Source organism: Mustelus asterias, chromosome 6, assembly GCF_964213995.1.
Source record: "Mustelus asterias chromosome 6, sMusAst1.hap1.1, whole genome shotgun sequence".
In the NCBI taxonomy this organism is placed as follows: domain Eukaryota; kingdom Metazoa; phylum Chordata; class Chondrichthyes; order Carcharhiniformes; family Triakidae; genus Mustelus; species Mustelus asterias.
In genome coordinates this window covers 7356103-7379548 of record NC_135806.1, presented here as the reverse complement: position 1 = coordinate 7379548, position 23446 = coordinate 7356103, and the positions used below count along the sequence as shown (strand labels likewise).

Here is a 23446-nt window from a genome sequence, read left to right as displayed (position 1 = left end):
TGAGTCGTCCTCAAACTTACTAATCAAACCAGTTACATTTTCCTCCAAATCATTGATATATATTACAAACAGCAAAGGTCCCAGCACTGATCCCTGAGGAACGCCACTTGTCACAGCCCTTCATTCAGAAATGCACCCTTCCATTGCTACCCTCTGTCTTCTTTGACCGAGCCAGTTTTGCATCCACACTGCCAGCTCACCTCTGATCCCATGCGACTTCACCTTCTGCACCAGTCTGCCATGAGGGACCTTGTCAAAGGTCTTACTGAAGTCCATGTAGACAATATCCACTGCCCTACCCTCATCAATCATCTTTGTCACTTCCTCGAAAAACTCAATCAAGTTTGTGAGACACGACCTCCCCTTCACAAAACCATGTTGCCTCTCACTAATACGTCCACTTATTTCCAAGTGGGAATAAATCCTGTCTCGAAGAATCCTCTCCAATAATTTCCCTACCACTGATGTAAGGCTCACCGGCCTGCAATTACCTGGATTATTCTTGCTACCCATCTTAAACAAAGGAACAACATTGGCTATGCTCCAATCCTCTGGGACGTCCCCTGTGGCCAGTGAGGATACAAAGATTTCTCTTAAGGCCCCAGCAATTTCCTCTCTCAGTATTCTGGGGTATATCCCCAAGTCTGGGGACTTGTCTATCTTAATGTTTCTCAAGAACCCTAATACCTCCGCCTTTTTGATCTCAACATGACTCAAACTATCTACACACCCTTTCCCAGACTCATCATCCACCAAGTCGTTACATTGAAATGTTAGACTGTAGAGGTTAACTAACACTGCTAGCTTGACTACATTTTAAAACTCAGAAGGCATACTGGGTTAACTAGAAATTGATTGCATTCCTAAAGGGTACATAATGGAGGTGAAATAAGTTTTTGATAACAGCAGCTGCAAGACTTGTTTTCCTAAATGGAGACAGCATGTGAAGGACACCTACGATAACGAGATAAGGGTTGAGATATATTGTGGATTTTAGTGTGTGTTTTTAGTTTCAATATCCTGTTCAAGCTCAGTTCAGGGACTGGCTTAGCAGCCAGTCTCCCAGTTTGCTTTCTCTTTTCGCTTTTGTCATGTTAATTTTCTTAAGTTCTGGTCAATATAAAAAATTCATTTTAAAACCCCATATTAATGCTATCTCATCTGTTCAAAGGAATGAATGGACCCAACAATCACCTGCATATTTTCTTCTAGGAGGCAGTCACATCTCTTAGAATGAGCAGAACTTCAGAGTTGGTCAATGGTCAAGAACAGGAAAACATGACTGTGAATCAGGCAGGTTATGGGAGACTGGCCTGCAGTGATGGAGGAGCCTCAGCCAGTGACTTGGATCAACAGGTTCGAGGTAATTGCTACCCGTGTGGATCAGAACAAGAACTTCAGAGTGGATGGATTGACCATGGCACCATGGTACTGGCAGCCATTGAAGAGTGGTGGTGGTTCTGGTGGTGGGGCGGGCAGAGACGAAGAATAGGGAACAATATTGGCAGGGGCTCTGCAGCTGTGACTGGGAATTCAGAAGATTCAGAAGATTGTATTGCCTTCCTGTGCCAGCATTAAAGACATCTCACAGCTGTAGACAAACATGAGAGGAGGATCCAGTTGTCATGGTCCATGTAAGAACCAACCCCAACACAGTCGTTCTGCTGGGACAGTTTGAAGCTTTGGGGTCCAAACACAGAGCCTTGAAAGTCATAATCATTGGATCACTGCATGAGCCACATATCAGGAGGCGTAGGATCAAGCAGATTGCTGACTCAAACAGGTGGCTCAAAGGGTGGTGTGGGAAGAAGGGGGTTTTGATTCATGAGGCACTGGTATTGGGGAGAGGTGGCAGAAATAGGGAGACGTTCCAATGGGATGGGCTCCATTTTAACCGGGTTGGGATTAGTGTCCTGCTGAATGATATAATGAGGGCTGGAAATAGGTCTTTAAACTAAAAGAAGATGGAGGGGTGAGTTGATGGGAGATTTAACAATCTAAAGAGAAAAGTCTCACAACACCAGGTTAAAGTCCTTCATCAGGTGAGTGGGTGAGATGAAGGAGCAGCGTTCCGAAAGCTCGTGATTTCAAATAAATCTGTTGGACTTTAACCTGGTGTCATGAGACTTCTTACTGTGCCCACCCCAGTCCAACACCGGCATCTCCATATAAAGAGAAAAGGTGAGGTAATAGAGTAATGTAATAAGAGTAAAGAAAAGCAGACGGAGACCAAAAGAGACAAGGGTTTAAAGTTAACAGTGCATTAGTCAACGAAGTCCATGTAAAAAGGAATAGCAAAACATGAAAATAAAGGCTGTTACATTATAAGGCATTCATAATAGGAAAATGAACTAGCAGCACAAATAGAGATAAATGATTTGGACCTCATTCTTGTTGTGGAGACAGGGCTGGGAAATTAATATTCTCGGGCACACAACAGGGCCGAATCTCCCAAAACAAATGTGTCAAATGTAAGAGTAAATCCCGCTGGTTTTTCAGCAGGGTTTTCAAAATGAATCTCCTATACTCTGTGCACTGCTGTGTGCGTGAGTGTAAATCTCATGTAAATTCAGGGGGCGGGGCCTATTCCTGCTGGAGAGGCCGGCAGCATCGCACTGAGATCAGCGCATGCACTGTGGCCCCGTACTGCCGGCCTCCCGATCGCTGGACAGCCCCATGACCCCGCATCGCTGGCTATGCGACCGCTCCGCGGCCCGATCGCTGGACTCCTGAACATGTCCAGGCCAACCTCAACCCCCCACCCCCCGCGGCCTGCCTCGGTCCCCCCCCCACCCCACCGCCTTCACCCCTGGCAGCCCTGATCTCTCGATTCCCCCCTCCCCCACCAGCACCCCCAAAACCCCCCTTTACCCCCGCAGTCCCAATCGCCCCCGGCAGGCCTGCCTCTCTCCCCACCCCCCCCCCCCCCCCAATGCCCAGACCCGATTGCTGGTCGCCCTCCCTCTGCTCGCGATCCCAAGTGCAGAGTGGCAGCGGGACGCCCACACCCCCCCCCCCCCCCCCCCCAACCAACCTCCACCTCCATTGATACCCCCAGAGGTTCTGCTCCATTAGGCCCCGCCCCATTAGGCCCCACCCCATTAGGCCCCACCCCCTTGGCACTACCTGGTGCCCCCTGGGCCTTGCCACCTTGCCCCTTGGGCAGTGCCAGGGGACCCAGGCTGACACTGTAAAGGTGGTAATGTCTAGGGGGCACCCCCCTCAGCCCCCAACCCTCTGGGGGGCCTCAATGGCCCCTCTTCACTTCAGCGAGGTTGGGCCACCTGTGGGGAGCTATTGTAAACCTTGCTGAAGTGAACCACTCCTGGCAGGGGTGGGAGAGAAGAGGCTAGTGGGCCTGGAGATTTCAGTCCCAGGCCCACTAATGTTATTTAAATTTATTTAAATGCTCGTTTAAATAATTTATGCAGCTCCGCGCCGATTTCTGGTGCAAGGCTGATGGCACCAGATATCCGACTGCTGGAGTCTTGCAGAGGCCATGGCGCCCAGCGGGAAGCCTGCGAAATGGCGTCCATTTGAGTCTCCCGGCCTATTGCGCTGCAAAAGCAGCGCAGCAGGCTGGGAGAATCGCTCCCAACATTTTGAAAAGACAAACAGAATGCAAAAAAAGGAGCAGGCCTAACCCTCACCATAAAGTAAAAAAAACCTAGGTTCAGAATATCAGGAAATAGAACCAGTATGGGTAGAGGTTAGAAATAGCACTGATGGACTAGATCTATGCTGGACAAATCATTAACAACAAATAATTAGAGCTTATTAGCTTGATATCAAGTCATAACAATGTACTTAGAAAATCATAGCCTGTTCAGGCTTTATGAAAGGGAAATAGTGTTTGACAAATTTAGTCAGTTTTTTGAGGGTATAACTAGCAGGGTACAGCAAAAGAGAATCAGTAGGTGTAGTGCATTTGGATTTCCAAAAGGCATTCAACATGATGCTACATAGAAGGTTCATGGATAAGGGCTCATGGAGTTTTGGCTAATACATTAGCATGAATGGAGGACCAATTGATGGACAGGAAGCAGAGAGTAGAGATAAACAGGGCATTTTCAAGTTGCAATGATTAGTACTGGGACTATTTACAGCTACTTACAATCTGTGTTAATGACCTGGAGACCGAGTGTGAAATATCCAAGTTTGCAGAGAGTGCAAAGCTAAATGGGAATGTGAACAGCGAGGAGAAAAACAAAGAGATGAAGAGCAGATACAAGGTTAAGTGAATGGGCAACAAGGCAACATAGAATCATAGAAACCCTACAGTGCAGAAGGAGGCCATTCGGCCCATCGAGTCTGCACCGACCACAATCCCACCCAGGCCCTACCCCCACATAGTTACCCGCTAATCCCTCTAACCTACGCATCTTAGGATTCTAAGGGGCAATTTGTTTTTAACCTGGCCAATCAACCTAACCCGCACATCTTTGGACTGTGGGAGGAAACCGGAGCACCCGGAGGAAACCCACGCAGACACGAGGAGAATGTGCAAACTCCACACAGACAGTGACCCGAGCCGGGAATCGAACCCGGGACCCTGGAGCTGTGAAGCAGCAGTGCTAACCACTGCGCTACCGTGCCGCAACAGATTGAGTATAATGTATCAGGTCCGCTCGCCTGATGAAGGAGCAGCGCTCCGAAAGCTCGTGATTCCAAATAAACCTGTTGGACTTTAATGTGGTGTTGTGAGACTTCTTACTGTGCCCACCCCAGTCCAACGCCGGCATCTCCACATCATGAGTATAATGTGGGGAGGTGTGAGGTTCTTCGCTTAGTCACGAGAAAAGAAGAGTGAACAGTCAGTCCCACTCTCTGTTCTTTTTCCAATAGCACTGTAATTAAGCCCCCTTCAAGTATTTATCCAATTCCCCATTTGAATGTGAGAATTGAATGTACTTGCACAGCCTTTTTACTTTTAACATCGTAATACATCCCAAAGTGCTTCACATCAGGGGCCAAAAAGATGTTGGGATAGATAACTGAGACTATATAAAAAATACTCCAGAGTAAAAGAAAAACTGAAGACATACCTTGTCCTTAAAAGGTGTCGGGCATTGGTGAGGCCACAGCTGGAATACTGTGTGCAGTATTGGTCCCCTTATTTGCGGAAGGATATATTGGCCTTGGAGGGAGTGCAGAGAAGGTTCACCAGGTTGATACCAGAGATGAGGGGTGTTGATTATGAGGAGAGACTGAGCAGATTGGGTTTGTATTCGTTGGAATTTAGAAGGCTGAGGGGGGATCTTATAGAGACCTATAAGATAATGAAGGGGCTGGATAGGGTAGAGATGGAGAGCTTCTTTCCACTTAGAAAGGAAACTAGAACTAGAGGGCACAGCCTCAAAATAAAGGGGGGTCGGTTTAGGACAGAGTTGAGGAGGAACTTCTTCTCTCAGAGGGTGGTGAATCTCTGGAATTCTCTGCCCACTGAAGTGGTGGGGGCTACCTTGTTGAATATGTTTAAATCACGGATAGATGGATTCCTGATCGGTAAGGGAATTAGGGGTTATAGGGATCAGGCGGGTAAGTGGAACTGATCCACTTCAGATCAGCCATGATCTTATTGAATGGCGGGGCAGGCTCGAGGGTCTAGATGGCCTACTCCTGCTCCTATTTCTTATGTTCTTATAAGCCTGTGATTGCTTTACAAAGGAAAAAAAACGGGCCCAAAAGAGGCTGATGCCTAAGCTTTGTTGGAATTGCCAATTTACAAAATCAATAAAATTGAAAGGTTAAGACTTGTCATGTGATGTGCTAATGTAGTTTATTATACAATATGTGTAGATACATATTCAAATACTTAATAAAAGCAAATTACTGCGGATGCTGGAATCTGAAACCAAAAGAGAAAACGCTGGAAAATCTCAGCAGGTGTGGCAGCATCTGTGAGGAGAGAAAAGAGCTGACGTTTCGAGTCCAGATGACCCTTTTGTCAAAGCTAAAAGGCATAGAAAGTGGGAGATATTTATACTGTAGGGGATTTCTGAACTTATTGATCCCAAAGACCGTTCAAATTCCCTTCAAAGGCAGAAGGACTACTTTCAACTACATCTGCGGTCAATGCCCCCATCCATCTTGTTGACTCATTTCAGCACCTATAAAAAAGGGATTAAAGACACTAAATCATGGCATTTTCTTCATCAATCTGTCAACCCAAGAGGCTTAAATACTTAAACTGTGCTGATCATCAGACTGAACGATCCAGTGAAATAGGGCACAAATAGGGGTCATGGTTTGAGGATAAAGGGGTAAACCTCTTTAGAACTGAAGTGAGGAGAAATTCCTTCACCCAGAGGGTGGCGAATGTGTGGAATTCACTACCACAGAAAGTATTTGAGGCCAAAACGGTGTCTGATTTCAAGAAGGAATTAGATATAGCTCTTGAGGTTAAAGGTGTGAAGATGCTGGCGTTGGACCGGGGTGGGCACAGTAAGAAGTCACAACACCAGGTTAAAGTCCAACAGGTTTATTTGGTAGCACGAGCTTTCGGAGCGCTGCTCTTTCATCAGGTGAGTCAGGGGCTAAAGGAATCAAGGGATATGAGAGGAAGGAGGGGGGGATCAGGATTTTGATTTTAATGATCAGCCATGATCATAATGAAAGCGGAGCAGGCTCGAGGGGCTGAATGGCCTCCTCCTGCTTCTAGTTTCTCTGGTGAGCAGAATATCTCAGAAAAGCTGCAGTGGGGAAAAATGCAAAGGACACCCAACACGCACCTGCAAATGTGTACCTGTGTGTATTTTTTTTTCATTGCGCCCTCTGCATCCTCGCATTTTTCTTCCAGTATCCCAGCGTGCAAAGCCGTAGGGTGGTTCAGTGAGAAGAAACTTGCGCTGCACACGGAGTCGCTGCATAACGGTGCTGCCGCCGCTGCAACAAGACACACAAGATGGGAGTCCGTGTGCTGGAGAGCCAGGTTAGCAAAGCCGCGCGCCAAATCCTCCCGGGCCAACGTTCCATTCCCGGCGTCTCGGTGCAGCCTCGAGACTCAATAACGGTCAAATTTTTCCTCCCGGGCCAACGTTCCATTCCCGGGGTCTCCGCAGATCCTTTTGCTTGAGCAGGCTGATTGACTGATTGTTTTGCGGTCTCGGCCGCGGTGGAAAGGTTCCGCGGGCGGGAGAGTGAGTGAGTGAAGAGAGGAAGGGACACATATTTCGCCATTTGCCGCCCCACCGGAGGCGGGGGGAGGAAAACTACCATGTCTTATTTCAAACCCCGCTTTTTCACCATTATGGCATGTCTTGGGTTGACAGACTGATGAAGAAAATGCCATGATTTAGTGTCTTTAATCCCCTGGGTGCTGAAATGGGTCAACAAGATGGATGGGGGCATTGACCACAGATTTAGTTGAAAGTGGTCCTTTTGCCTTTGAAGGGAATTTCAACGGTCTTTGGGATCAATGAATTCAGAAACCCCCTTTTTGTTTGAAGATGATTGAGCTCCACCCCAATTTTTAGACCCAAAATGCCCCCAAGAATGAGTTTATTATTGGGTATCTGTGGTTCTGACAGGTTCATGTGGATTCAGTATTTCCCTGGGGATTAATGCTCTTTAAATATCTCGCCCTCCAATGGCTTTCATGCTTACTGAGGTTTCTTTTTGGAACCAGCATTATTGAATCACTCTGGGTCTGCAAATCCTTGAATGCTAAAAAAACTCATCCTCCCATCAAATCTCCTCTTCTTTTATCCCTCCCCCTTAACATAACCTCATCCAGATCTGCAACTTCCCCAAAATCTCCAACTTTCTAACTCCTGTGTCCTGCATTAACACTCTTCCCTCTGTTGCCCTCAACATTAATGATCCATAGCATCACAGAATAAGTGAATCACTTGTTGCTTATTATTGTTTTGATGATGCAAATAAGAATAGGTTAATCAGTGTTGCTTATTGTTGTTTTGAGGATGCAAATAACAATAAGTTGACAGATGCTGCAAAGTCGGTATGGCAGCTAAAATTTCTTTTTGCCTGTTTGCCGTTGTTGTCCTTAACACACGTTTTGCAGAGCCTGAACGAGAGAGCACTTGGCACAAAGAAGCTATGCCAGAGCCAAATGTTTTAGACCAGCTTCTGGATTGAATTTTGTATCTGGGTTGAAGTTGCGTAAACAGTATAGTTTTAACCACTCGAGTACGTGCTAATTCTTTCCTTGTTACTTTTAACCAGACCTTTTGTTCCTGGTGGTCAGAAAACTCTCCCTGAGAAACATTGAGGGTGGTCACATTCACTTTAGTGGTTAGGTTTTAACCACATAATTTGAGGAACTGGGTTGTCTGGCTTTAAGAAGAACATTCCTGATGGGTAAAACTCGAGGTAAATCCCATTTTCAACAGGTTCAAAAAGCTAAACGTTTGTGTGATAAATACAATTATTTTAAAATATGAATCTTAACACTACACACAGAGCAGTACACACAGATCTACATATAGAATCAGAGCTTCCCGGAAATTGAGTGATGCCCTTCAAAGCTAGTTGACAGTACCTCATTCTGATTATAACTAAATTTCCTACAGAGATTTGCTTTGCATTTCTTTGGTGCATTTTCTTTTTTTGAAAACAAACTTTCTTGTCTAAACCCTGCTGGATTTTACTTTGGCTGTTTTATTGTCCTGTTAAGTCATCGAATATACAATGGTAGAAGTCTGAGATCATGACTTAATATTCTGGTCAAAATCCTGCTATGTCATTAAAGTTTCATTCTTCAGAGAATCTCTCTATCCCCCGATATGTTTGCTCTTCCTGAACTCTTGGGTATGATTGCAATCAGTAGATAGGGTCCGCCGGTCTACATGTCAAATCAGTATTAATTTGCTGATGGGGGTTTAACTATATTAGCTATGTTGGCTTAGCTGTCTCTCAAAGGAGATGCAATAACAAACCTAATTGTTATAGCAGTGAGTTAGTTAGTACACCTTTTGCGAATTAATTGCTGACTCTAACCTACAGTGTTTTGAGGGAGGGAGAAACTGTTCCCACTGACCAGAGGATAGTGATTTAAGATGATCGGCAAAAGAATCGAGAGAGGAGATTAGAATTATTTTTCCTCAGCAAGTTATCTGGAATGCGCTACTTGAAAGGAGGATGGAAATAGATTCAGGAATAACGTTAAACTTATAAACTTGAAGTAAAAATCTGCAGGGCTATTGGAAATGAGCTGGGAAGTGAATCTAAATGGGTAATTTTTTTCAGAGATCAAACGTAGGCACGATGGGCTGAATGGTCTCTCTCTGTGCTGCATAATTCCTTCTTTAGTGACTGCCTAAACACTGCGCAGGTCCCAAATGATAATCAATGTCAGGTTATGCAACTTTGGGCAGTTGCTCTTGGCATCAGCGTATTTGGATTGATTCTTGCTTCATCTTGAGTAGGGATTGTAAGAATCATTACTATCACATTGGGGCGAGGGGCTGGCAGCAATTCACTAGAACCTGTGGGCAGAGGGAAAGCTTATTTTGATCCATCTCACCAAAACAATGTTTACTTTAGTCCAAAAATATAACAAAAACAAGGGAGGAAAGGGGCTGAAGCGACTTGTAATCGGCTCTGCATAGCCTTAACTTCAGCGGACGTTTTCAAGATTCGGCACAATTCTGATTGAACTGATTCATCACAGTCTGAATTACCATCATCGGGCATCCCCCTCTGGCATTATTACCACAACACACAAGAGAAGTAGATTTTTGTCTTTTACCACCTGGGTGTTAAACATCTGCCTCCCATCCATTGACTGTCTACATCTCCCCTGGCCTCGGAAAAGCAGCCAGCGTAATCAAGGACCCCACCCACTCACCCTGGACATAATCTCTTCCACCTTGTTCCGTCGGGGGAAAAAAGATACAAAAGTCAGATCGCGTACCAACCAACTCGAAAACAGCTTCTTCCCTGCTGCCATCAAACTTTTGACTGGACCCAACTTGTACACCCTAGTTATAATAGTAACATTACATTCTGCACTCTCTCGTTTCCTTCTTTATGAACAGTATGCTTTGTATAGTGTGCAAGAAACAATACTTTTCACTTTTTTAAAACATGTGACAATAATAAATCAAATCAAAACATCAGCTAATGGAGTATGTGAGGGAATATCGGGGGGGGGAGGGGATTATTCTCCCAGTAACAAATGCTGCACAATGTTTCCTCATTTTAGTGGGTGTGAAATTGTCCATGTGATCATCCCCACACAATTTCCCCGGCTACGTTTTGCCCCAGCAAAACAAATGGAAAGCTGCCCCCTGTGCTCAGTAAATAGCCCACACACCAGCGACACGGTGGCACAATGGTTAGCACTGCTGCCTCACAGCGCCAGGGACCCGGGTTTGATTCCAGCCTCAGGTGACTGTGCGGAGTTTGCACATTCTCCCTGTGTGGGTTTCCTCCAGGTGCTCCGGTTTCCACCCTCAGTCCAAAGATGTGCGGGTTAGGTTGATTGGCCATGCTAAAATTGTCCCTTATAGTCTGGGGGATCAGCAGGGTAAATACGTGGGGTTATGGAGATGGGCCTGGGTAGATTTGTTGTTGGTGCAGGTTCAATAGACTGAATGGCCTCCTCCTGCACTGTAGGGATTCTGTGGTTTTATATAATTCCGATACCACTGTGGACCGGTGATGCAAACAGCCCCTGCCATTCAAAACTTTTAATGCTTTATAATATCAAAATTTCAATCATGAATCAATGTGAAGGGAGACTATTCATCTGGTAACACTGTGAAAAATCCTTTCACTAAAAAAAATAGTGGAATTGTGTATCAGCTAATTCCAGTTGTGCAGAATGCATCCTTGGTCTCTCCAGATGTTGCTGTTTTCAGTGACAGCTCATGAGGTACTTGCCTCCGAAAGCAGTGAGCCTTCCTTAATGGCTGCCTGGAGGTTAAGCTAGGCATGCTACCGGCAGGCAACCATGAAGCTGTCAACCCGTGTTGCAAGCTTCAGTTGTTGCTTTAGTGGTGGTGTTTGGCTTGGACTCGCTGACATGGCGCTGGCACAGTTCCAGTAGCTGCAGTCATCGTCCTCAAGTCGGGCTTGAATTTGTGCCACGCACAAGAGCCGTTTCCACTCGCTGCTTTGCTGGGGAGTCTTAAGGGTGAGCAGACACTTCAGTGAGCTACTCAAATTATCGAAGCAAGGCTATTTTATCCACTTTCTCGTAAATGGAACAAGTGTTTTGCCATGTGTAGTCAGTGTCGTAACTGACTTGATAATGGATGTTTTGAAACAGCCTCAACTTGCAGAGCACCAAACCAATATTGGCTATGATTCTTGTTATCTCAGCGTAACAGAAATGAGTAACATGTTCATGATCACGATGATTTGTTGTGCATTATGTAGCATTGAAGCACGTCCTTTGCTCCAGTAGTTCATATCTTGTGGCTAAAACTCTTTTCATCACACCTTACTCTGCATCTGACCCCTCAAAAGCCCTCTGCCATTGACAAGTCAAGGTGTAATGGAATAATCACGGCTTGTCTGGAGGGGTGTAGCCACAACAACCCGTGAAGCTAGACCTCCATGGAATCCCTACAGTGCAGAAGGAGGCCATTCGGCCCATCGAGTCTGCACCGACCACAATCCCACCCAGGCCCTATCCCCGTAACGCCACGTATTTACCCTGCTAATCCCCATGACACTAGGGTCAATTTAGCATGGCCAATCAACCTAACCTGCACATCCAGGATCAATTATTCTGCCGACCAGTGCCTTGGCCACTGATCTCTAGACATCATCGGTCTTCTGTGACTGTGGGTATGGTACGAACTAGGTACAGGATGCACTACAGCAGCTTTCCAAACTTATGAGAATATAGAAGACATTTCAAGACCTCAAAAAATAACACAGAAAAAAAATCAAATTTGTAACAGATCTAACAAGGGTCACAATTTTTTAAACTACAATTTTGTCAGTAAAGTCATCTTTAAAACTTTAACTTGAGATGCTTTAAATTAAGACAATTTTCTTGGCTATGGTTTGAAAAAAAAAGCTCCTAATAGTGCATTCCTATTAATTTATTTTCTCAGTTATCTTAAAAATGATAAAACCTGTTCCTTGAGCGAAAGGCATTATCTGTTACCAAGATGTAGTTGTATAACTCAAACAGCGTTATTTAGAGCATGATGATGTTTTTTGTTCAAGTAACCATTTGAAACTGTAACGTGCGGCATGTTTATCCCAACAATAAAAGCGCAGCTGTTATCTGTCTTGGCTTAACATTTCTTTAAACCTTTTTTATCTTGGTGCGATCCAACTGGAAAAGATTGGAAGCCAAAAATGAGATGTTAAAGAGCTGCGTGCTGTTTCTGAACCACTCATTGCTGAGCCCTGAGCAATTGAATCATAGAATCCCTACAGTACAGAAGAAGGCCATTCGGCCCATCGAGTCTACACTGACCACAATTCCACCCAGGCCCTATTCCCGTAACCCCACGCATTTGCCCTGCTAATCCCCCTGACACTAGGGTCAATTTACCATGGCCAATCAACCTAACTCGCACATTTTTGGATTGAGTTAATCCCATTCCTGTGCCCGTTGCCCATAGCCCTGCCGGCTTTTTTTTAAACAGGGAAGATGTAGAGAAACTTGGATCAACTATAACTTAAACTGGAGGGAAAAAGGAGCCATGGTAATTCTATTTTTGCAGTGTTTGACTAAAGGAATACCCGAAGAACCTTCGACAAGCCATATGAATTGATTCAGAGCTCCAATGGATTAGGCCAGTTGGATGCTCCTGATGCAATACTGTGCTTTTGTTTTGTTCAGAAAGATTTTGAAATGGTGCTGAAGGAGGCGGGATGCAAGCTGGTGGTTGTTGACTTCTCTGCAACATGGTGTGGGCCTTGTCAAGCTATCAAGCCACGATTCCATGTAAGTACTAATAAAACCGTCATCCCATTTCCAGAACGCCTTTGATGGTGGTCCTAGACCGGTAAGTTCTCAATGATGGAACTAACAGGTGCCAAACTCCTGAAGGGAAACAGCGAGGGAACCGATATAAACCAGAGGAGTGGCATGTTAAATTAAATATGGATTTAATTATAAGTTGCTATATTTATGGTGCTATAAGTGTCTAAGTAGCTCAGTGATGTTGAGGGTGATCTGAGGGTATTGTACACTTGCCAAGCTGCTGTGGAGCATTGATTAAGAAAGCAAAATTCTGAGGTATATTGCCAAGTCAGTAGACTGGAGTTTGGGGAAATTTATTTAAGTTGTACAATACTCTGATCAGACCATACCTTGAGAACAGAGTAGATCCAATACCTGACGACTTAAGTCCCAACAGCAGTTTAAATTGGTATTGTAATGTAAAGTGCCCCAAGCTTTTTCACATCCGTGTTATTAATCAACATTGTGGAGTGATCCACATAAGGAGGGCAGGGAAAATACATTAGTTTTAAGGAATGTCTTCAGAGGACGGCACAGCTGAGAGGTTTAGCAAGGAACCTGACAGCTGAAGGCACAGCGACCAGTGGTGGAGCACGAGAGCACCCAGGAGGATTGTTATTTCCCTCTTTTTAGAATTCTACAACTCTTGTTAATGCAGAAAAACAGAACAGAAAGTAAAGGTGAGCTTCAATTTGTCGCAATACTGCCGAGCAATGAACTGCCACAAACTAAATCTCAAAATGCATAATCCATGCAGGAAATTTGTTTGACTGGTTAGATATTGTTGAATCATTCATCAATACATTCATGTATGAAGAGCATCCAGTATTATTGGGTGAATGCTGACCAGTTTCAGGGGAAGGCTTGAAGGATGATTCAATATTGTGTGCTTTTATTTATTTATTTTTATAAATATATTTTCTTGCTTACCGAATCGATGAGAAGTCTTTGTGGCCAATGTTTGTTTCCATCCTCTGGATGTGAGATATGAATTTCCCGCTTGCGCGGGCGGGGGGGGGGGTTCCATTCCCTCCCCCCTCCCTCCCCTCCTTCGTATGATGTGTTTCCTGGTGGCAGGAGATGCACCCACCCCCCATGCTGCCACCAAAAAACCCATGGTCGGGGAGGGGGGGGGTGTTGCCTTTGGTGGGACCAGAAGATCCCTTTGGGGCAAAGGGGATCAAAGGATATGGGGGAAGGCGAAATCAGACTATTGAGTTGGGTGATCAGCCACGATTACGATAAATAGCAGAGCGGGCCAAATGGCCTATTCCTGCTCCTATTTTCTATGTTTCTATCCTGCCGGTGGGAAGAGCCAACAAAATCACCCCTTCTGTTCTGGTAGCAAAGGAAACAGCAACCAAGGGAGATGAAGTTGGCACCATAAGATCACTTTGCCACCCGCTGTTTGTTATGCTAGTCTCTCATGTTCAGGGAATTCTTGTGCAAACAGGTTGAGTATAAACCTGCAAATCCTTCCAAAACACACCAGTGGCAGGTGGCAAAAGCAGGAGAGATTCCAGGTCAGCCATGTGATGGGAAGAACATTCGAGCCTCTGTCACCACGGTTCATAGCTCCAGTCTGCAAAATACATGTAAGAATGCATGTTGCCACAGCAACGCAGATAACCCTGTGAACTGCGACAAGCACCACCACTTCAGTGTATATTAATTGGCTGTTTAATTGTATTCGGGTGGTGATCATTAACTAGAGATTCACTTTTGCTCCAATAAATGAAAGCAAACGTGTTTACAAAAGAGGTACAGAAGTGAAGTGCATTATGAACTCTGGGAGTGACATTTTAGCTCAAGTTATTAAATTTGAGTTTGATTTTTGTTACAGTGAATCATTAATGCCTGTTATAATATGTGGCACTTAATTGGAAGTGGGTTTTGCAAAAGAGATATTGATAGGCACAGTAATGTGTGACTCAGTAAATAATAATGTGTAAAGATTGTAAATCTGGATTAGAGCAACTGAAACTACATATTAGTCACTCGTACTCATTTGGCACTCAGCACCATTTTGCACAGGCAACCCTTAGAATCATATCATAGAATCCCTATAGTGCAGAAGAGGCCATTTGGCCCATCGTGTCTGCAGCAACTCGAGTATCTTACCTAAGCCCTCTCCCCCGCCATATCCCCGTAACCCCATTTCCCATGGCTAACCATCTAACTTGCACATCTTGGGACACGAAGGGGTAATTTAGCATGGCCAATCCACCTAACCTGCACCTCTGTGGACTGTGGGAGGAAACCCACGCAGACATGGGGACAACATGCAAACTCCACACAGACAGTTGCCCAAGGCTGGAATCATACTCAGGTCTCTGGTGCTGTGAGGCAGCAGTGTTAACCATTGTTCCATTGTGCCGCCCTTGCAGCTGATGGTCAGGCATCTCAAATAATTCATATAGAAACTTTCCTGTTTATCTTGCTCGATAACCAAACTAGTTAGAGGTTTGATTATTAACCTGTTAATTTCTGGCATGTCTGATAGTCCCTCTGTATCTAATTATCCTTTCAATGGATATATTCCTACAAATCCCCTCTATATTTTTGACAATCAAGGTGAACTAAGAAGCAGAGAAAGGATGGCATTGGTTCAAACTAATTCAGAGTAAATCTAAGGCTGAGGTCAGGATGAACTCCACACTGGAGTTTGAAATAGATCTCCAAGCAACCCATTGGGGATACAGTGTTTATTAACTTAGGGGTTTATTTGTTGTGATGTAGGAGAAGGGATCTGTGTTTTTAGGCTAAATGAGATAAGGTGGGCCTGGCCTTTTAATACAGATAACATTAGTGATCAACTGGTAAGCGTCTTGGATTTACATTTGTCAGCCAAAGTTTCCTGTAGTCTTGCAGTTTTCTTTGTCCACGTTGAATCTTCAGCCTAAATGACTCTTTGTTGTTAAGCAATGCCAAGTTTGGGTTTTGGTTTGGTGGTTGGGATTTTTAAGTAAGTAAACTGTTCAAATCTAGGGTGGGCATGCATTTTAAGAGAAGAATTGAGGAAAAATAAAGAAACTTTGAGCACATTAGGAAATTGAGTCTTCTGGAGTTGGTGTTGAGAATGGATGGAAAATGGGAGTTCCACTTCAGAAGCAGTACTGTCAATGGGCACAGATAAACTGAAGGTGAAACAAAGAAAGCTAAGGATAGTAGCTTTTTGATTAGGGTTTGCATGGAGAAAATTGGATTTCCCCCAGGGACCAGGAGCACAAAGTTTGTCTGGCTGCATCATCCAATGACTTTTTCTCCATTCATTTTTAATATTCGCACCCAAGTTTCTGAGACCCTTGTTCTGCTCTTGAATATTGAAGGGGAAAATGTGGACCTATGGATTTGAATCTCTGAAAGAAACAAGCTTTCCCTTCACTGAAGAGTGCAAACAAATTTCAGAAACGTAGCGATTTAGTCATTGCATTGTATGCAGTCTGAAGGAAGTTAATGAATGTAAAGCACAACAGTCAACAAAAGTTGATTGTGGGCTGGGCTGAGATGGCCTTATATGAAGCAGGAGAAGTGGGAGAGGGTAGAAAAATCTTCCATTGTTCCATTTTCCCTTCAAATCATTTAGCTCTGTCTGTCTTCTGATTATGTTATTGAGAAGAATGGCTGCTTCATCACTTCATAGCTGCCAAGTTAGTTATCTGAAATTGTACCGTGTTCCTGTCCATATAAACTTTGCATTCTGTGTACCTTCACACTTGTTAAAATGTCAGGTAACACGCCAAAACCTTTTTTCTGTAATTTGTTTCCACTACCGACGTAATATGTGTAACTAAATGTATTTTGCACCAGTAAATATTGGCTTATGTTTCTCTGTATTTGATTTTCAGTGGCGTATATCTGTTCATCATCGACACCTTTGCAATTCTTTCTGGGGAGTAATCTGCGTTATTGTGAAATTCTGCAGAGACACTCTATTTGCCAATTATTATTGTGAAAGTAGGATTCCTTTGTAACTAGGAAAGTGGATTTGGATTGTATGCGAGGATGAGTGATTAAAGAGAAGCATAAATAATTTGCTTGCATAATGCATTGTGTAGTCATGTACCAGGTTAGACATTAACAATGCAACATGGTCTTGAAGTATTGCACAGAATTTGCACCACAGAAACGGGCTATTTGGCCTAACTGGTCTATGCTGACGATTGGTTTTGTGTCAGTCATGGTTATTGGTAGCACTCTCTCACCTCTGAGTTTCAGGGTTCCAGGTTTGAGTCCCACTCCAGGGCTTGAGTATAAAATTAAAAGCTGCAGTGCTGAGAGAGTGCTACACTGTCGGAGGTGCTGTTTTTTGGATGTGACGTTAAATCGAGGCCCCATCAGCCAACTCGGGTGAGTGGAAAAGAACTTGTGTGACAGTTTCGAAGAAGAGCGCGACAGTTATCCTCTGTGTCCTGGCTAACATTTATCCCTCATTCAGCATCACAGTAGCAGATTTTCTGATCATTATCATATTGCTGGTTGTGAAAATTTACGGTGTGCAAATTGGCTACTGCATTCCCTCCATTCCAACAGTGATCATACTTCAAATTTACTTAACTGGCTGTAAAGCGCTTTGAGACTAATGATTGTGAAAAACACTAAAAATGCACGTCTTTCTTTAATGCACCCCATAAGCCCCATCTTATCCTGCTTCATCTAATCCTAACAACCTATCCTTTTAATTCCTTTTCTCATGTTCTTTGATAGCTGAATATCTATTATTCACCTTCAAAGATTTTTGAATAGTGTTATGAAGCGGAGGTGGATCTTCCCTCCGAGAACTAACACCTAACCACTTGAGGAGGGGTACCTCACCTCATAATCTGTAAAAGTGAGTGTGAAGTGGCACGATCAGCTCTTCAGCAACTTCTAGTGGTTAAATCAAAATAACTACCTGACACTCTCTCTAAAAACAACAAGTAACAATTTATTTATCTTGCTAACAGTGAACAGGTTAACTAAACTATTAACAAACCGAATAGAAATACGATTCTAATGGAATGCTAGTCAGATAAGTACAATTCCCACTTATTAACAAAAAAAAAGAATTTTGGTCTCTCTCTCAATTACAACCAGGTTTTGTGTCTTCGGGAATATTCTGGGCCTTCTCTGTTGATTCGTCTTTCTTCTTTGCTATCTAGATGAGGCTTTGAGCTAAAAGCTATTAACTGTGGCAGGTGGCAGTTTCTCTCTTCTGTCGCACTGCCCCCTTCCTTTTATACCTGTGATGACGTATCGATCTCCCCACAATAGGATTGGTCCTGGGTTGCCAAATCCATCGGATTTAAATTTAATAGGTTCTTGGTATCTGAGTGCGTAATTCAAATTGATAGGCTGAATTCAAATAATTCACATGCCTGAAAGCCTGTTGCCTTGGCAACCATGCTGCTTGGCCTTCCCATATCAGCACTCTATATGTACTTTCAATTTTTTTTTAACTCTCTAAGCACAGAAAAAGCACCACCTTTTTAAGGAAACATGCGATGCTTTCTCCTGAGCATTCTACAATTTTATAAACACCAATCAACAATTACTCTACCCAACTTCGCAACAATAGCATGAGATTTACCAATATCTTATGACATACCAATAAAAGACGCAGTCATAGCACCTGATTTTGTTTTTCCTGGTTCCTCTTGCTGATCTCTCCTTTTACCCTTTCTAAATATGTTTTCAGAGTAGAATTGGTAAAGATGGATCATTGCTGTCTGCCTACTCGACCATGAGGTAGTGCCTGTAGCGAGTTGCAGTGGGGAGCAATTAAAGGCAGGAAAGCAGTGTTTGGAAATACCATGAGGACCAGGATTTCCAAAACCGCAAATTCGTGAACATTGTGCTCCTAAAATTCTGAAACTACTCTCCAGCGCTCCCACTGTACCACTAGCAGAACTCCCCCAGAGTGGCAAAGAAAGGCTGACCGTGATATGTTCCTGTTTTATCAAAGGGTCATCTTGCTGCTTTCTGTCAGGAATTCTGCAACAGGGCTGGGCCTGAATCTGAGGGGACTATCTGTGTCAGACCTGAGCCCTCAGTCAGATCAGATGTGGTCAGTAGTGGAACTTCCTTGGGAGATGGTCTTGGCATTTAAGCTGAGGTGACCCCCGCCCCATCAAGAATTTCCCCTGCTGACCCCACATATGTGGAAAAATATTCAAATATTACCTTTTCAAAAACATGTCTACTTCTACACACTTAAAATTACTTTAGGATTGTTGCATTTAAAAAAAAAAAATTGATTTACATTTTTTTACTTGTTCACAGCATGTGGGCGTTGTTGGCTAAACCAGCATTTACTATCCATCCCAAATTACCCATGAGACTTTGGTGCAGAGCTGCCAACTGTAGACCATGTGGTGTAGGTACACCCATAGTGCTGTTAGGGAGTTAATTAGTCAATATAAGTCAGTTTAGTTTACTACAATGCTAACGTGGTATCTCTACTTCAGATTTGTGTTAAGGTAGCAGTCCTTGTGATAACTGCAGTCTGTTTCCAATAAATTAGTAAATCAGTAATCAAAATTGTAACTTTATTTTGGATTCCATAAGCATTCCTTTCACTCTTGTCTTTTTTTGTTAAAGATTAAAATCATTAATTGTTTGCTTGTAGCTAAGCTGCAGTAGTTCTCAAATATTTCTGATCATGCCCCAGTCACAAAATGCTAATGACTTGCATCACCCCTCTAACTATGGGTTTATTCAACTTTTTCTGCCCTATCTTTAAACCTGCATTTTCTTCCTAGTTTCTTTCCGGCAGCTCCGCATCAATCGGCTCCAAGCTTAGATTTCAGAGACAACAATGTGGTCGCGAACTTTGAACGGGAAAGTGGGGATTGGGCAATAGAAGGTCTAAGGATATTTCTTTTCATCAGCAGGGTAACCATGTTAGAGATTAATTAGAGGTCCAAAGATGTGCGGGTTAGGTTGATTGGCCAGGTTAAAAATTGCCCCTTAGAGTCCTGAGATGCGTAGATTAGAGGGATTAGCGGGTAAAATATGTGGGAGTAGGGCCTGGGTGGGATTGTGGTCGGTGCAGACTCGATGGGCCGAATGGCCTCCTTCTGCACTGTAGGGATTCTATGATTCTATTACGGAGAGGGAACCACTTACATTGTTGGCTGGAGAGAAGTTGGATGGTCAGCTAGGTGGCAGGGAAGAGAAAGAAAGCCTTGCATATATATTGCTGATGGGACAAGGAGTAGTGGTCGTACATTTAAGGTTTTGAGTAAGAGATGCAGGGGGATGCGAGGAAGAACTTTTTTTTATGTAGTGAGTTGTAATGTAGTGACTTGGACCTTACTGTTTAAGGGCTGCTGGAAATGAAGTTGATAAATGATTTATATATATATATATAATCACACCTTTCACTACCTCAATGTCCCAAAACACTTACTGCCAGTGAAGTAAATTTGAAGTGTAATTATGCCAGGAAACAGGGAGCCAATTTTCCCATAGCAAGATCCTCCAAACAGCAATGTGATAATGGCGGCACGGTAGCACAGTGGTTAGCACTGCTGCTTCACAGCTCCAGGGTCCCGGGTTCGATTCCCGGCTCGGGTCACTGTCTGTGTGGAGTTTGCACATTCTCCTCGTGTCTGCGTGGGTTTCCTCCGGGTGCTCCGGTTTCCTCCCACAGTCCAAAGATGTGCGGGTTAGGTTGATTGGCCAGCTTAAAAATTGCCCCTTAGAGTCCTGAGATGCGTAGGTTAGAGGGATTAGCGGGTAAAATATGTGGGAGTAGGGCCTGGGTGGGATTGTGGTCGGTGCAGACTCGATGGGCCGAATGGCCTCCTTCTGCACTGTAGGGCTTCTATGATTATTCTTCTTCTTCTATGACTAAAGAACATATTTTCAGTGATTTTGGCCAATAGCACCAAGGAGAACCTCACCCCCCCCCCCCAATAGCACCAAGGAGAACCTCACCCCCCCCCCCCCCCACCGCTCTTTAACCAATGCCATGGGATCATTCTCTAGCAGCACTTCCAAATGTTAACCACTCACTGAGTGAGGAAGTTTCTCCTCGTGTCTGTATTGCTTCTTCTGCCAGTTACCTTAAATCGGTGCCGCCCCCGCCCCCCTCCATTCTCAATCCTTCTGCCAGTGGGAACAATTTCTCCCTGTTGACTTTGTCCAAACAATTGCTGATTTTGAATGCAAAATCGAATCTCCTCGAACCTTTCCTTCTCCAACGAAAACTGGCCCAACTTCTACGCGACTGAAGCTTCTCACACCTGGAATCAGTCGTGTGAATCTTTTCCCTGTTTTTCTAAAGAGTGCGCAGAAGTTAAAGGCCGAAGTTTTAATTTTGCATCCTATTCTGGTTGCCCCAATTTAGGAAGGATTTGAGGGGTATGCAGAGAGGTGTTGTTCAGAATGGTTCCAGGAATTAGGAATTGTAGCTGAAAGTTTAGGTTGGAGAAGCTGGGATTGTTCTCCTTGGATCAGAGGAGATTGGATAGAGATTGACAAAATGATAACCAGTTTAAATCAGGTTGACAAAGAAAAACTGTTCCTATTAGTTGATGGTACAAGGAGCTGCATCGATTGAGCAGAATGGTCTTTGCCCATTCCTCGCTCTTCATGTTTTTATTATTGGTTTTATAAAACTGTTGCTAATCTGTGGAATAATTTTCAATACTGTTTCACTGAAAAATGTTTTTATATCTCCACAGGAATTGGCCGAGAAAAACCCAAGTGTAATTTTCTGTGAGGTAGATGTGGATGATGCCCCAGTAAGTTGGAAGCCACCAAACTGGATAATTCAGATTATCCCAAATGTAGTTCATTACATGCAAACATTGAGTGCCCAACTCTAATGATCTGTTAGTATACACAATAACAATTTTGCAGAATTGAACAATACATAGGATTGTTAGAGTGCTAATCCCTGACAATAGGGTCAATTTAGCATGGCCAATCTTTGGAGTATATATTCTCTTTAAAATTGAGAGACCAAAACTGTTGCATACAAAGTGTCATCCAGACTCGAAACGTTGGCTCTATTCTCTCTGCACAGATGCTGTCAGACCTGCTGAGATTTTCCAGCTCTTTCTGTTTCTGTTGTTCAGAATCCAGAGTCCCAGGGTATTGCTCTGGGGATCCGAGTTCGAATCCCACCATGGTTCCTGGTGAATTCAATAAAATTCGGAATTAAAAGTTGACCATGAAACTATTGTTGATCGTTGTAAAAACCCATCAGGTTCATTAATGCCCTTTAGTTATTTATTAGTGTCACAAGTAGACTTACATTAACATTGCGGTGAAGTTACTGTGAAAATCTCCTGGTCGCCACACTCCAACACCTGTTCAGGTACACTGAGGGAGAATTTACCACGGCCAATGCACCAAACCAGCACGTCTTTCAGACTATGGGAGAAAACCGGAGCACCCGGAAGAAACCCACTCCGACACGGGGAGAATGTGCAGACTCCGCACAGACAGTGACCCAAGCCGGGAATCGAACCAGGGCCCCTGGCGCCATGAGGCAGAAGTGCTAACCACTGTGCCACCATGCTGCCCTTAGGGAAGAAAATCTGCCATCGTTACCTGGTCATGTGTCTCCAGATCCACCACAGTGTGGCTGATTCTTAAATACCCTCTGAAATGAGGTAGCCTAGAAAGCCACTCCAGTCCAATGTGCAATCAATGCTGGCCCAGCCAAGAATAAGAAAAAGATACATTCCTGTTCAGTGTGAAAAATGTCTACATCAGCCTTCCCTTTGCCAAATGTCATATCCTTAAGGAGGAGCAGGAGCTGGTCATATGCAGCTTGCTCTGACATTCAGAAACATCATGACTGATCTTTGTATACGATTCAATTTTCCCTGATCCCGTATCCTGTGATGCCCCTCGTGGTCAGAAATCTATCAATCCCCATTGTGAATATGCTCAATACATGGTAGAGTATTTCAAAGATTCACAACTCTCTGAGCGAAGAAATTTCTCCTCATTTCTGCTCCAGTTGGCCAACCTCTCACCCTGAGACTCGCCCCTCATTTTAAGCCAGCAGAGTCTCTCAAACCTCAACCCGTCAGTGAGTTGCTGGCAGTGACCGTTTCACGTGGAATTCTGGGCAATTTTCCATCAGTACCATACAGTTCTGAAACAGCTGCTTTATAATGATATAGAGGCAGTGGTAATCCTGCACTATTTTTTCTTTTTGGGTAGGAGGAGCGATGAGCTGGCTCCCTTTCTTTATCAAACCCATCTGTCGATTGCAACAAGATTGATCTAAAATGGATCCCTACCTTCAGATATCCTTTCCCAGTCCCTATATTCATGTTTTTAAAGGAGCCAATTTTACCAAACTTTCTTGAGTTAGAGAAAAAGTGAATTTATTAACTACTAAAAGCAAGAAAATGATAAAACACACATGCATATACACTCACAAATTAGAAATGAGAATTAAGTTCAAAAACTTATCTGAAACGGTCCTTGACTCATGTGGAGTAGATGTTTGAATGTTGCGACAGTTTTGATTCATGATTCCAGTAGTGCTAATTTTGGAAAAATAGTCAGTTTTGAGACTCCAGAATTCTGCAATCTGGCAGAGAAGCT

The 23446-nt window shown here is 43.8% G+C and overlaps 1 protein-coding gene across 3 annotated transcripts in view; it reads left to right on the top strand.

Annotated features, from left to right (window-relative positions):
• Nucleotides 1–1177: 1177 nt before the first annotated feature.
• The window catches only part of LOC144494751 (thioredoxin-like), a 39040-nt gene continuing 16771 nt past the window's right edge, over nt 1178–23446 (top strand). For 2 of the 3 annotated variants that reach the window (XR_013498148.1, XM_078214039.1), the window contains exons 1-4: nt 1178–1363; nt 6800–6931; nt 12770–12874; nt 21562–21621. Coding sequence is in view for 2 of the 3 variants with exons in the window: in XM_078214039.1 (XP_078070165.1) it covers nt 6905–6931; nt 12770–12874; nt 21562–21621 (192 nt within the window). In the remaining variant the exon portion in view is untranslated. Of the gene's footprint in view, nt 1364–6799; nt 6932–8205; nt 8332–12769; nt 12875–21561; nt 21622–23446 lie in introns of those variants that run through there. The other variant, XM_078214040.1, reaches the window with a different exon arrangement.